The 12,907-nt window shown below is 32.2% G+C and overlaps 1 protein-coding gene across 1 annotated transcript in view; it reads right to left on the bottom strand.

Annotated features, from left to right (window-relative positions):
- Positions 1 to 8,782, bottom strand: part of LOC127875245 (potassium voltage-gated channel subfamily H member 1-like) — a 41,845-nt gene extending 33,063 nt beyond the window's left edge. Inside the window, exon 1 of the mRNA XM_052420149.1 lies at positions 8,615 to 8,782. Within this exon, the coding sequence (XP_052276109.1) occupies positions 8,615 to 8,693 (79 nt within the window). The 5' untranslated portion in view covers positions 8,694 to 8,782. The remainder of the gene's footprint in view (positions 1 to 8,614) is intronic.
- Between the last annotated feature and the right edge of the window lie 4,125 nt (positions 8,783 to 12,907).

Here is a 12,907-nt window from a genome sequence, read left to right as displayed (position 1 = left end):
CTGGTTCATCAATTGATGGTTTGGCGGTGGATACCGGATATATTGTCGTGACAAGCCTTCGTAAAACCTGCAAAATAGACGTTGCTTTATAGCGGACACACAGCAGAGCTAAACGAGTTCAGAAAATGCTTTGATCATAAAACGAAAGCTGTCTGTTAAAAGGCAGGAATGGGATTTATCCATTAAGTTTGCTGAATTATTTGTGGTCGTATAAATAAGTTCTGTTGTACCGAACCACCATTGAAATGTTAAGCATGTTCGGTTTGCAGTTATGTTTTAAACAAAATTATATTCAATTTAACCAACTAGGTAAATAGTGTTCGGGCGTTCAAACTGGGCTGAGTATGATGAAAAGAGCAGGCAGTTGTCTAACACTCCTTTTTTTGCAATTGCTGCACTCTCATACTAGTCAAAATAAAAACGTAATATTTGAATTTATGTATAACGATACATTATGACGAATTGTTAGAAAGGGTTTAACTGAAATTGATGCATCAACTTATAGTGAATTGTAATGTCAAAGTGTCCACTAACATAATGTTTATATAAGACTGACTCCAATGTATAGGAATTCATTGGAAACTTTTATAGGTGCTTTTTGACGTCTTTACTTTATTTATTTTTTCAAATTATTGTGCACACGCGGATGCCCTAATATGGGTTGAGTCACCTTTTAAGATTAGCTTATCCCGAATATGCTCTATGCTTCTTATCTCGAATATGCTATATGCCTCTTATCCCGAATATACTCTCTGCCTCTTATCCCGCATATGCTCTATGCGTCTTATCCCGAATATGCTCTATGCCTTTTATCCCGACTATGCTCTTTGCTTATTATGATAGGCTTATCGTTCGTTTGCTAAATTGTATTGTTTTGTTTTGCCACTCAAGTGTATGCAGATGTGCAAATACTTTGCCAAGATCTGATATACGTAGATTGTGAACTGTGTTTTTTGTAATATTCAGAAGTTAAGTGTTATGATCGTAGCTCATCACATAATCATTTAACATCAACTCCAAAAAATATGCCATCGAATCGTATATTCTCTAAGAATGATTGTTAATGTTATCACGTTACCCTAGAGACGGCTTGTAGATTCGACAAAAACAGTACAAAATATGCCACAATACCACCGATGACTGACATATGACTGAGAGAAAACGGCATAACACTTCGAGGCATGCAAATAAATTGATAGTGTCATTTGTTGGAATTGTGTGTGTGTTTGATGTTGATTTATAACTTTCCTTCTAATTATGATTATAATTTTGTTTTGTTTAGGCTGTTTGCAATTGGCGTAACATTTTGCGTTTGTATGAGTTTTATTCTATTGTTTAATGAACTGCACTCAATAGTTAACAAATAGTTTTGACATTCACATGCTGGTTTATGTGGTTCTGTGCTGATTCGGCAAACATGTTTACGTTTTAAATGCTGTCATTTACAATTGTGCGTTCACTTATGAAACATGCAATAACAAACAGGACCATTGTACGTATGACGACACAACGTGCTATGACGTCATAAACAACATGATTACTCTGAACATGGTGTCTGACCTGTACCTTTCAGTGACGACTGTGAGTCATCTGATAAACAAAATGACGGAAACAGATATAAACACAATACATGTGCGTGAACAGTGGACAAATACAACAGGATTCGAAATATGTTCATGCCTTTTTCTGAAGCTTAAGAAATATATTAACATGTGTTCGCTTGACACCAAGATACTTCAGTGATAATTGGGCAACATAGGAATATACTTTTATTTTGTAAACATGTCTTCTAATGCGCTCGAGGACTGAATGAACATATTTCTATATTTTTTATATTCTTATTTTTTTACATCCTCAAAATAAAGTTCCGAATGCTAAATTGAAGTTACATTTAACAATTATTTTTAAACTACAAATATTGTCACATAATTTATAGATAACAATGTAAACATGTGTACTTTACTCTAACAACGTAACAGTTAAAGGGGCCTTTTCCCAGATTTTGGCATGTATTGAAGTTTGTCATTAAATGCTTTATATTGAAAAATGTAAACATTGGATCTAAAAAGCTAAACTAAAAAAACAAGACTAATATTGAAGAAAGAAAAAAAGTAACCCTCAACTGGGCTCAAACCACTGATCTGTGGAGTAAAAGTCTATCGCTTATACCACTCGGCCATCTGTGCTGATACAATAAGTGATGTATCGTCAAAAATTCTTATAATGAATATTTTAGAGCATGATAAATGTTCAGTATTACTATTTCCTCGTAAATATCATAACTACAACGAACATGTGCGAATCTGAAACATTTTTTTAAACAATTTAGTCAATTTACCAAAACGTTAAAAGGCCCGTTTAAAACATTTTATTGGTAGTAACAGATTTAAAAACAAACGTACTTGTGTACATAATACGTTAGCGTTCTTTTCAAATTATAACACTGTAAAAATTTAATGACTATTTCAACAGCAACACTGGATAAATACTCTTTATAAAGCGTAAAAGACATTTCGATATGATATATGTGAGCACTTTACAATACCAGTTTTTCTCCTAAAAATATTTAGAGAATCTATCATAGACTATGTTTGCAAATTATTCAGTTCTAATGATGAACATTTTGAGTACTATTAGACCAATCGTTGCCTATAGAATTCAATATCACGTGTTTGACAAATTACGCACACGCAGTTCACGCACAAAAATTCATGTTATTTATGTATTGAGGACGGCGTTTAAATTTAACTGTTGTGTTATCTTTAGATAACTTTGATGGAGCGCGTTTGAAAGTTGATGAGGGGTCATTACTTCTTCGCAAGGGGCCTCTTTTTCTTTCCGTTAACCAAAAAGGCCCTTTCCCCTACAGAAATTTCTTTAAAACCATGCATTTTTATCTAAATTTCCCATCTACCTCAGTATTTTTTATTCCCCAAAGCCAGAAATTTGTGTCTTTTTTCCCCGAAAAAAAGGCTGTGGCCCTTTCCCCAAAGTTGGTGTTTTGGCCCTGGGTATCTGTGAAGTCCAGCATGTTTGTCATTACAGTATGTGTACCATGCTAACATTTCCGTGAAGTAGTATCAACAAAACAATAAGAGATGATGACATATGGGGTATAATACATGCGATTTTCAAAAGTATTGCATTTCCTCACACAAGCGTCGTTCACGAGTCGTTACAAAACACGGAAAAATACAGCGACACTGAAACTTATCTGACCTTATTAGCGTGTTTAATTAATTGTTACAAATAATTAGATTAAAGGCGAAAATACTCTCTTTAAGCTTATCATACCAATATTTTTGTTTCGCCTGTTCTACAGATATTCGTGTTTCGTTATAAACTAATATATATTTTGTCTAAATAATATTGCAAGTTTTGGTTATTAACAAAATAGAAAATAAAATGATGGAAAAAACGCTCATTTACGCTGCTGAAGTGAACGCTATCTGTTAGGATGAATTGCAAACAGTTATTTCGAAACATGTTTTTTGTGCGTAATAACAAATGTATTTCGCAAACAAAACAACATTCGCATATATTTCGAGTTCATTTTTGATGAACATATGTTACGATAAAAATGTGAGCATTAAATTACAAGATGGCTTCCTTACTAACACTTTGCGATAATTTAAATGTTAGTATTAGTTTAAAGAAAACTAAACATACCAAAAACGTAACTATATTTTGCAGAAACGAAGAAACTTAAACATAGTTCATTTTTATCTTTATATTATATCGTAATTAAAAAACAAACGAAATACGTCTTTCCGATATTGTTTTGTTGAAATACTTAAATGCATGCGTTAGTAGATATTTAATGTTCTAAGAAATTATACGAATTTTAATAATTGCGTTTGTTCGTTGACTAAATGAGTGATTCTCATTTTTTACGGAGACATTCAAACGTACATAATTATATACCAATTAATGTAATATAAAACTCTTGTTTATATTCCAGCTATAAAATCTTTTCTAGGAACCACTTATTATTTAGAGACAGTTTCCCTTCCCGACTGCTGCATGGATAGTTATTTTGTATTAATCAATCACCATCATAGGCGGCCTGGATTTGATTACAGTACCGGATTTATGAACGTAAACAAGAGGTTGGCATTTACACATAGTGATTAAATAGTCATATTTATAACGAGAAAAAGTCTGTATTAGTACTCATACTGGTAGTTATAAGCGTGGTTAGCTTTTATGCATCAGTATATATAGGAATTATCATAGTCATATATTTGTTATAGGCATCGTTAGAAGTGCACTCCTCTTTTCCTTTATCACCTGCTATGATTATTATGAACACCGTCATCAACATGATTATTGCCTTCATTATACTACTTTTCATGCAATAAATCCTGGACATTGATTTATTTAAAAACAAAACACCACAACAATGCATTCTGTATATTTATTGTTCATATTATGTAGACATACATTACATGAATTTGTTAATATATTGTAATTAAAATATTGATCTAAATGTCTTAATTCGACATACTTAACCTCATGAAATAAAAGGGTTTAGTAATAGTCAACAATCAACGGAAAATATGTAAACAATAATAAAATAATATTATTTAGTATTACTTCTGTTAGTTATAAACATTGTCTGTTTTTGCATCAGTACATATTGGCATTGTCCTAGTCAAATCAATGCTAAAGGCATCGTAATATGTATCATCCTTATTGTCTTTACCGCCTGTATTCATTATTATTATCGACGTCGTGATCGTTACCACCATCATTTATACCGTTATCATCACTACTATCGCCATCGTTATAACTTTGTGTATGTTGTACATCCAGAAAATTCACTCAATTACAAACAAAGCAACACAACAATACATTACGCATATTCATGTCTTGTGCTGTGTGTACCTAAATTAAAAGGCTTACATTCAATATTATTTGTGTTGTTTTACAGCCGCTATATAGTTGTCTTCATTTCTTATATCAATAGTTTTAATGATAATTACAGTCGGCCAGTATGTCTACAGTCGGCCATTATGTCTACAGTCGGCCATTATGTCTTCAGTTGGCCATTATGTCTACAGTCGGTCATTATGTCTACTGTCGGCCATTATGTCTACAGTCGGCCATTATGTCTACAGTCGGCCATTATGTCTACAGTTGGCCATTATGTCTACAGTCGGTCGGCCAATATGTATTTGGTGATATTGTGTACACTTATACTTTTCATTTGGTCCGTTATATATTAAACTAGTCTTTGAGGTATTCTTTAAAATTCAACACTAAATATTAAGTTTTGTTTTAGGTTTATAAGATTTGGTTGATTTTAGTCAACAAAAAGTGCACATATTCAATTCCTGCCAAGAATGTTAAAAAATAAAATACACATCCTATTGGTTAAACAAACACTCATTTCACCATTTTGTGTATGGTTAAAATGCATCGGTAAGCCAGGTATGTTATAGAAGTTGTCACATGGTACAAAATAATTCATAAGGTGGTGTTCTTTTATAGGGTAATTACATAGAAAAACCCATGTTGTAGCAGAAGGTATTTGTAAGTTAAAATAGAGCTAGTAAGAAACAGGTCATATTGTGTCATACTTTTAAGTCAAATAAATGTACTTAAGTAACGTTATCTTTAGTTGTTTCACACATTTAAAAAATCGTGAGGGATGAATTGAGCACGATGTTCGAATGTCGTTTTTTTTTATTGAATATTGTATATAAAAGTTGAAGTCCTAGGAAAGTCCTGTGTATTATTTACATTGGAAACACTCACTAATAATCACGTCAATTGATCTTTTGACAAACAAAAAAGTACGCGATAAAATGTGGTATTATATTGCTATTGTAGAAAGTATACGTTCGATATTCGTAAATTATTGCTAAAGTTATGAAGTTACTGATGCGTCTTAGATTTGCAATTTTAACAGAGGCTAGTATACACGATATCTCGTTGCGTTGATAGAACAATTTGTAGAGAACAAAAGAAAATGGTGTTTCGGTTCCAAATCATATCGCGTCGTAATGTTTCGAAAGTTATACCAAAACTACAGAAATCAAAGTGAAATACACTTAGATGTAGCGATTTGTTAAGATATATTTTGTAATATTTAGAGAGTGTTTTGAAAATCTCACACAAGTATACAAGTATTCAATATGAAGTTGGTATAACTGTCCATGGTGCGGTAAGATAAACGGGTTGTTTGGGAATTCATACAACAAAGCGGTGACTGAATTCCAAACAAACGCATACAATAGAACAATTTCGTCGATCGAAAGAGCGCGCGTGTCTTACTAATTAGGACCATCACTCATAACAATCCACAAACCAAAAATACAACGCACATAAGAAAAAGTAACTCTCTCGTCATATTAATAACAAACACATTTCCGAGCTTAAAGGGATCTTTTCACGGTTTGGTAAATTGACAAAATTGAAAAAAGTTGTTTCAGATTCGCAAATTTTCGGTTTAGTTATGATATTTGTGAGGAAACAGTATTACTGAACATTTGCCATGGTCTAATATAGCCATTATATGCATCTTTTGACGATTTAAAAACCTAAAAATTATAAAGCGTTGCAACGCGAAACGATTGAATAATTTGGAGAGTTCTGTTGTTGGCGTTTAAATTTGTGAAACTACGAAGATTGCTTATATAACGTATAAAATACACATCCAATCTATGCTTGGCAGGATAGCTCAGTTGGCTTATGCGTTTTTGCTTCAGGATTCCGGGGATCACTGGTTCGAGCCCTGCTGCGGAGCACTTTTTTTTTCCTTTTTTACATTTTATTTTTGATTTTTTACTGAAGCTTTTAAAATGTAATGCTTACATTTATCAATATAAAGCATTTTATGACAAACTTCAAAACATGCCAAAATCTGTGAAAAGGCCCCTTTAATACAACGTAATTAACGAAGACGTTACTATGAGTTCTTGTGCCAAGAAAATCAACACTGTCTTGACTGTATAGTGCGTTTCGCGTCAAGGTGGAAACACATTCTAAGTAATTGTAGTCGCATGTATACATAACCTTCATGGACCCGGCGGCAAGAGACAATGATATGTTAATGGAACATATTCACCGAGTTTTGTGCTCTATTATTTATGAAAGGTGTCCTTTGTCGATCCGCAAACACAGTAATTCCGGATGAAATATAAGTTTTTATACTAAATTGGTGATTATAAAAAGACTACATGCGTTTCCTCGTTTCCTAGGTTTATTTTAGAGCAACCATAAATAATCTACGTTCACAAAAAAACTACAACATATCATAAAATTTGTTTAAGCTAGATTAAGTAGGAATATCAAAATTCGACACTATGTGTCCGAATGGCCGTGAGCAACTGGGTTATAAATAATACCATTCCTATAGTTTATACCTATAAAAAAATAAGTTGACCACTGAAAAATGTAATACTGAGAGATACAAACTTGTTTATACAGCTTATTGTACAAAAAATAATTGTATATTTCCACACATTGTTAAAGGGTCATTCTTTATTCATGAATTTATTCCACACGAAGACAAAGTCAGTCGCACAGGACAGATTTTAGTAATTCAGGACCACAACACCAATTTGTGATCACAGTCTTTTCTTACAATAATAACAAAAACAACGACGTGGAATATTGACGAATATTGTTGTATATTGGCATATAAATGAATTATTCATAACAACAATTCTAACCTTCATGTATATATTATTTTATTGCATTTTCCATGTACAAAATGTAAATGAGATTTCATTAAAAAGGTTTGTTTAGTGCCTGGAAACTCATGTGAACATGTCTGAACGTGTTTGTGTATATAATTTGTGCAAATACCATTATTATATCAAATTAATTGAAAAAAAAGTTGTTTGAATGTATATTTGTGTAATAAAATGTATGAAAGCATCGCGAAAGCGACGTAGTTTGGTAAAGTAATAAAAATGTTGTAGTTCATGTTTTTTTGTTCTACGTATTATTTATGTTCGGTGTACATTTTATAGGTATCCTTTTTAATAAGAATAAAAAAAATGTATATGTAAGTACGCTATTTTTTATTTCTCAATCTTCATTATGAATGTATTAGTGTTGTCATGTCGTTGCCTTAAATTTAATGATAACTTGACGAATGTGTTTTTTAACGGCCACCATGGTGTGATAACCTAGCATTTGTCGAAGAAGAAAACCCAGTTTTTAATGACATCGATAGATTCCGAGTGTGCAATTACAATCTTTGCAGTATTTTGTGAATATGCTTTGCTAGCTTCTGTTCGTCAATTATTATTATTATTATGATTATTATTATTTTTATTATTATTACTAGTAGTAGTAGTATTAGAATTAGTATTGTTTTATTACTTTTAAAGTGAAATGTTAATAGTTAGTTTTGTACTTATTGTTTTGAAAATGTGTGCAACTTATTTTGATACATATGTATTCAATAATTGTATGTTTTCTTGTGTTTACTAACAATGTCTTTATGCAACTGTTTGTTGTTCTATTGACAGTATTACAAAAAACGAAAATCGGTTTATAAATACACGTAGTTTAAGTACCTCAACCTGAATATACATGTATTCTTTATTACGAGAAAATTTATAGTCCTTTTGTAAGAAAAGCTGTAATAAATACTTACGTTGCCCACTGAATCTTCGTATGATGTTCTCGAGGAATGTGTTTTGTGGGGCTACAAGGCCCCGCTTTGATCCAGGCATTATGTTCCTTTCACAATTTACAGCACAAAATCATAATCATTGATACATGGTACTAAATCTCTGCAGCCACTGAATTCATGAAATCACAATCACACTTATGAACAATGAACACATCTCGTAGCTGTAGTATTTTCATGTATAATCCAATCTTCCTTTATGTTGTTGACATAAACTTTCAAGTCCGCTAAGTGCGATTTTATTCCGATTAGACGCTCTTAGTTTTCCATCTACCGTTTTTCTCCAATGCACATCTGCGACCGAACCGGTGCCTTGTAATCGATCCTTTATTGGATATTTTATCAATTTTCCTATAAGCACTCATTGCGCATGCGCGCGGAAGGTGTGCCGATTTTCTACCTGTCGTACGTTGCAGGGTTCTGTTGATGCGCCTGTACTGGTTTCGACAGCAAAGCTGAGTCCAGTTGCTGTAGCAACCGCTGTGTACCACATATACCATCGGTTTCTATTCACGAAAACCAATATCACCCGCTGTTGTCACAGACTTACTTTTAAGTTTACATACATACACCAGTAATAGGAAGAATTGGTGATTGAATGACATGCTTTGAAAAGGTACATCGCTTGCCCGCGCTACCTGCTAATGGATATGCATTTTGACGATTTTTATGAACTATTTTACACCAAAAAAAATTTAGTAAAATGCTCTTTGATATTCAATGGATCTAGTCACGTAAACAAATCACTTTATATAGTAATATCAATAATACAGGAAGTTAAATTGTAATCAAATTTAGTAAAGAAAGTAAAACTTAAAATACGTATTCGATACCTAATGTGATTGATTCATGAACATGTATTCGTAGCTTTTATTCTATGTTATTACTAAAAAGGAAACGCATCTGTACAGTATAGCGCAATAATGGATTTTTAATGTTGCGCTAACATAATTGGACAGTAAAATGTCAGAAAATACGATAAATTATGGAATATACCATAAAGAATTGCAGGCTTCGATAAAGTTTTGTTTTTCTAAATGAAAATTATATTGCTGATTGGGTATTCCGTTTACATGATAGTTGATAAACACTCTTGAAAGAATCTCCTGTTATTTGACTGTACTTTCTTAATATGTGTAATTGTCGCTTATTGTTTGACAATATTACTGATTATATTGATAAGTGTATCGATGAAGCTACCTTAAGGCACGACGAGGAAAATACTTGAGCTTACATTTTCTAACCAAAATATTAGAATATGATTCTTTTACAATCGTATGTCGAAATTATTCCCATTGCTGCACTATTCGAAACGTTGAAGAAATTTGAAGAACACTGGTTTATAATATATAAATACCATGTAGGCAGTTAGGGTGGTATAATTAATATTGCACCAAAAGTGTGGTGCCTTCTACGGGGTTATAGTCACTACAATCCGAAAGATGTTGATGTATATTGTATTCTACCGAACAAACAGGCTATACTTTAAACAACAAACAAAACAAACGTGCAGATTTTACCGAAATTCAAGCGCTCATCAACATTTGTTTTATATATTCTAAAAGCGGGTATCGATCACAAGCTGGAATGGACATTTTCGGGTAACCCATTCGGGATGTTAGGTTCGAAGGTCATGGCAAATAAGAATTATGCATAGGTAGGTATATGGATATTTAACGTATGATTTCACGTGCGGTATACTAGAACATAATTATATTTCTTCGTATTCGTCGTTTACTTAACATTTATAATGTTCTTTAGAGTCCATATGAAACGCAAGGCGTGGCATTCCTGAATATATACATGGAGAGTAATTATATAAGTTTGTAATTAATGCATATTCACATGGTTTATTTTATGTTCTACATAATTCGTGTGTATAATCTCAGAGTTAATATTTACTGCGATTTCAGGGTCAATTAACATGTTCATGACAGTCGCCATATTAATAGCGAATCTTTTTGAAATAATAAGAAAACCTCGATCCGATTGTGTAAACTCGAACAATACAATAACACATGGTCGAACGTGAATTCTTCGGCGGGGTACAAATAGAAAGTTGCTAATAATAGGCTACAATGTGCACTGTTTGCCCCATTAATACTGGGTATTTCCAGGTGTTTGTGTAATTATGTCTGGGCAATTAACGCAGTAAAGACAGTTCCATTATGTATTACCTGCACTGAATACATGAAATCCGCAATTCCAATGCAAACGATCCGAAATAATTTATGTATCGAATGCTATATGCATGTCTATGATTGCATACATAATTTATCAATATCTAACGAACAGTTCGACAGAATTGCACAATTTTCCCGATTCTAACTCGTAATTACAACAATACCACAGTGCATATCATATGGCTGACCCTTAGTTCATTTGTGCTGAATTCGGTGCAAACTAATTCAATAATAAGTTAATATAGGCATAATGAAGACACATTCATTTGGGAACAAGGTTTTACACATTCATTCTGAATGCACCGCAACTTCGGATTTATGGGTATAATGCAATATTCTAGTAATATTTGTGAAGGCAAAACACAATATTATATATTATAATATTATTATGTTAAATGTGAAATAACTGTCTCGGTAGACTAAACGTATTACGGTACATATGGTTATACAATACCAACCTATCATAAATTGTTACCGTCATATAAGAGAAATTTACATGTGTTGGATTTGAAAAGTCGCTAAACGGTCTACAAAATATTGCATTTAGAACATTAAAGTAAAAAAATAACACGTAATATATTTTACTATATTTTTACCAATTATATTTTATGGTGTTAGTATTAACAAGTATTAGTAATTTGAAAAAGTCTTCAGAAAATTTAGTTTGCACGAAAGGCAACATATAGGGATAATGTCATCTTACCACTGAATAAATATTTAAACAAATATATACATGTAATTAATTGATTACTGAAATTATTACATTGCGAACAAGATATTTACTTAGAATCCGTTCCTTATATATAATTATTTTAACCCTTACCGTATTTTGTTAACGTTCATTATATGTTGTGATAACATATATTGTCATTTGGAATTTTAAAAATACATTTATTTCCATTTAAACTTGGTATTCAATAAATAAGTACACCATCTAATTGAAACATTCAATTAACATCTTTAAAATGATAACTTCCGTTTCATTCAAAATGTTGGGGCACCTCCCATAGGCCAGTGCAGGCCATAACGTCCATCGGAAGTCAGGGCATGGTTCAAGTGTTACAAGCTGCGGTTGTCAACCGTCTAAAAATTTATATAGCAATATATATATATATATATATAATAATATAACAATTATAACTTTATTGCATATTATAAATTAAATACAATTCCAGTTGACTCTCTCAAATATATGTATGAAAATTGTTTTGCATATTAAGAAATGCAACATGGTGAAACTAAACTTTCTTTCACAAAAAGTGAACTGAAAATCATAGCTATTCAAGAACGGTTATTGGGAAGATCAATTAATTGATAATATAATCCTTATTAAAGCCAAATTACTATTTTTACATTTAAACATTGCAATGGGATCTTGCACATTTGTGTTTACTGGAAAGTCTTATTTGCTGATGCAAAATTTTGAACAGCAAACTAATTGGGAGAAACGGGCTTTATTTCGTTAGTCCGGTGATGATACATTGATAGGTCTTGAATACGACACAGGTGTTTGGCGAGTGGCCAAGTCACTTAAACACTATCAATATTTCATAAAACAACAGTTTTCACTACTTCGACAAAAAGAATTACTCTTATTAAATTCCAACTGAATGTTTGGTCAGACAAGAGCCGACCTAGCATTGTTATGAGTTCGAGAAGTGTTTTCTTGAATTTATGTTGGCAAGAATCCGTTTCTGGTCATTTTTTGGCACGAGGCAACATTTCTCAACAATCGAGTGCATAGTTTACGAAAATCGACCGCCATTGTGGCAATTAATGGCTTAAACAAGCTGATGACGGTGATTTTCCAGTGTCAAGAGATACCTTGCTAATATATCTTACATCATAATTTTTGTCATTTTGTCAAAGTGATGAAAAATGTTGTTTAAGAAATATTGATAGTGTTTTAGTGACTTAGTCCATGGTTTACATCTGGTTAAGTGTACAAATAAATAAGTTAATGCAGCAAATGTTAAATTTGGGGAGTGGTGTCTTTCTAATAAGGAAAATCAATAGTAATTTATGAGTTTTAACTTATTATTAATTCATAACGTATTTGCCGTTATAAGTGTGT

Source organism: Dreissena polymorpha, chromosome 3, assembly GCF_020536995.1.
Source record: "Dreissena polymorpha isolate Duluth1 chromosome 3, UMN_Dpol_1.0, whole genome shotgun sequence".
NCBI classification, from domain to species: domain Eukaryota; kingdom Metazoa; phylum Mollusca; class Bivalvia; order Myida; family Dreissenidae; genus Dreissena; species Dreissena polymorpha.
The sequence above is the reverse complement of the archived record's forward strand: the minus strand, read 5'-3'. Positions and strand labels throughout refer to the sequence as shown.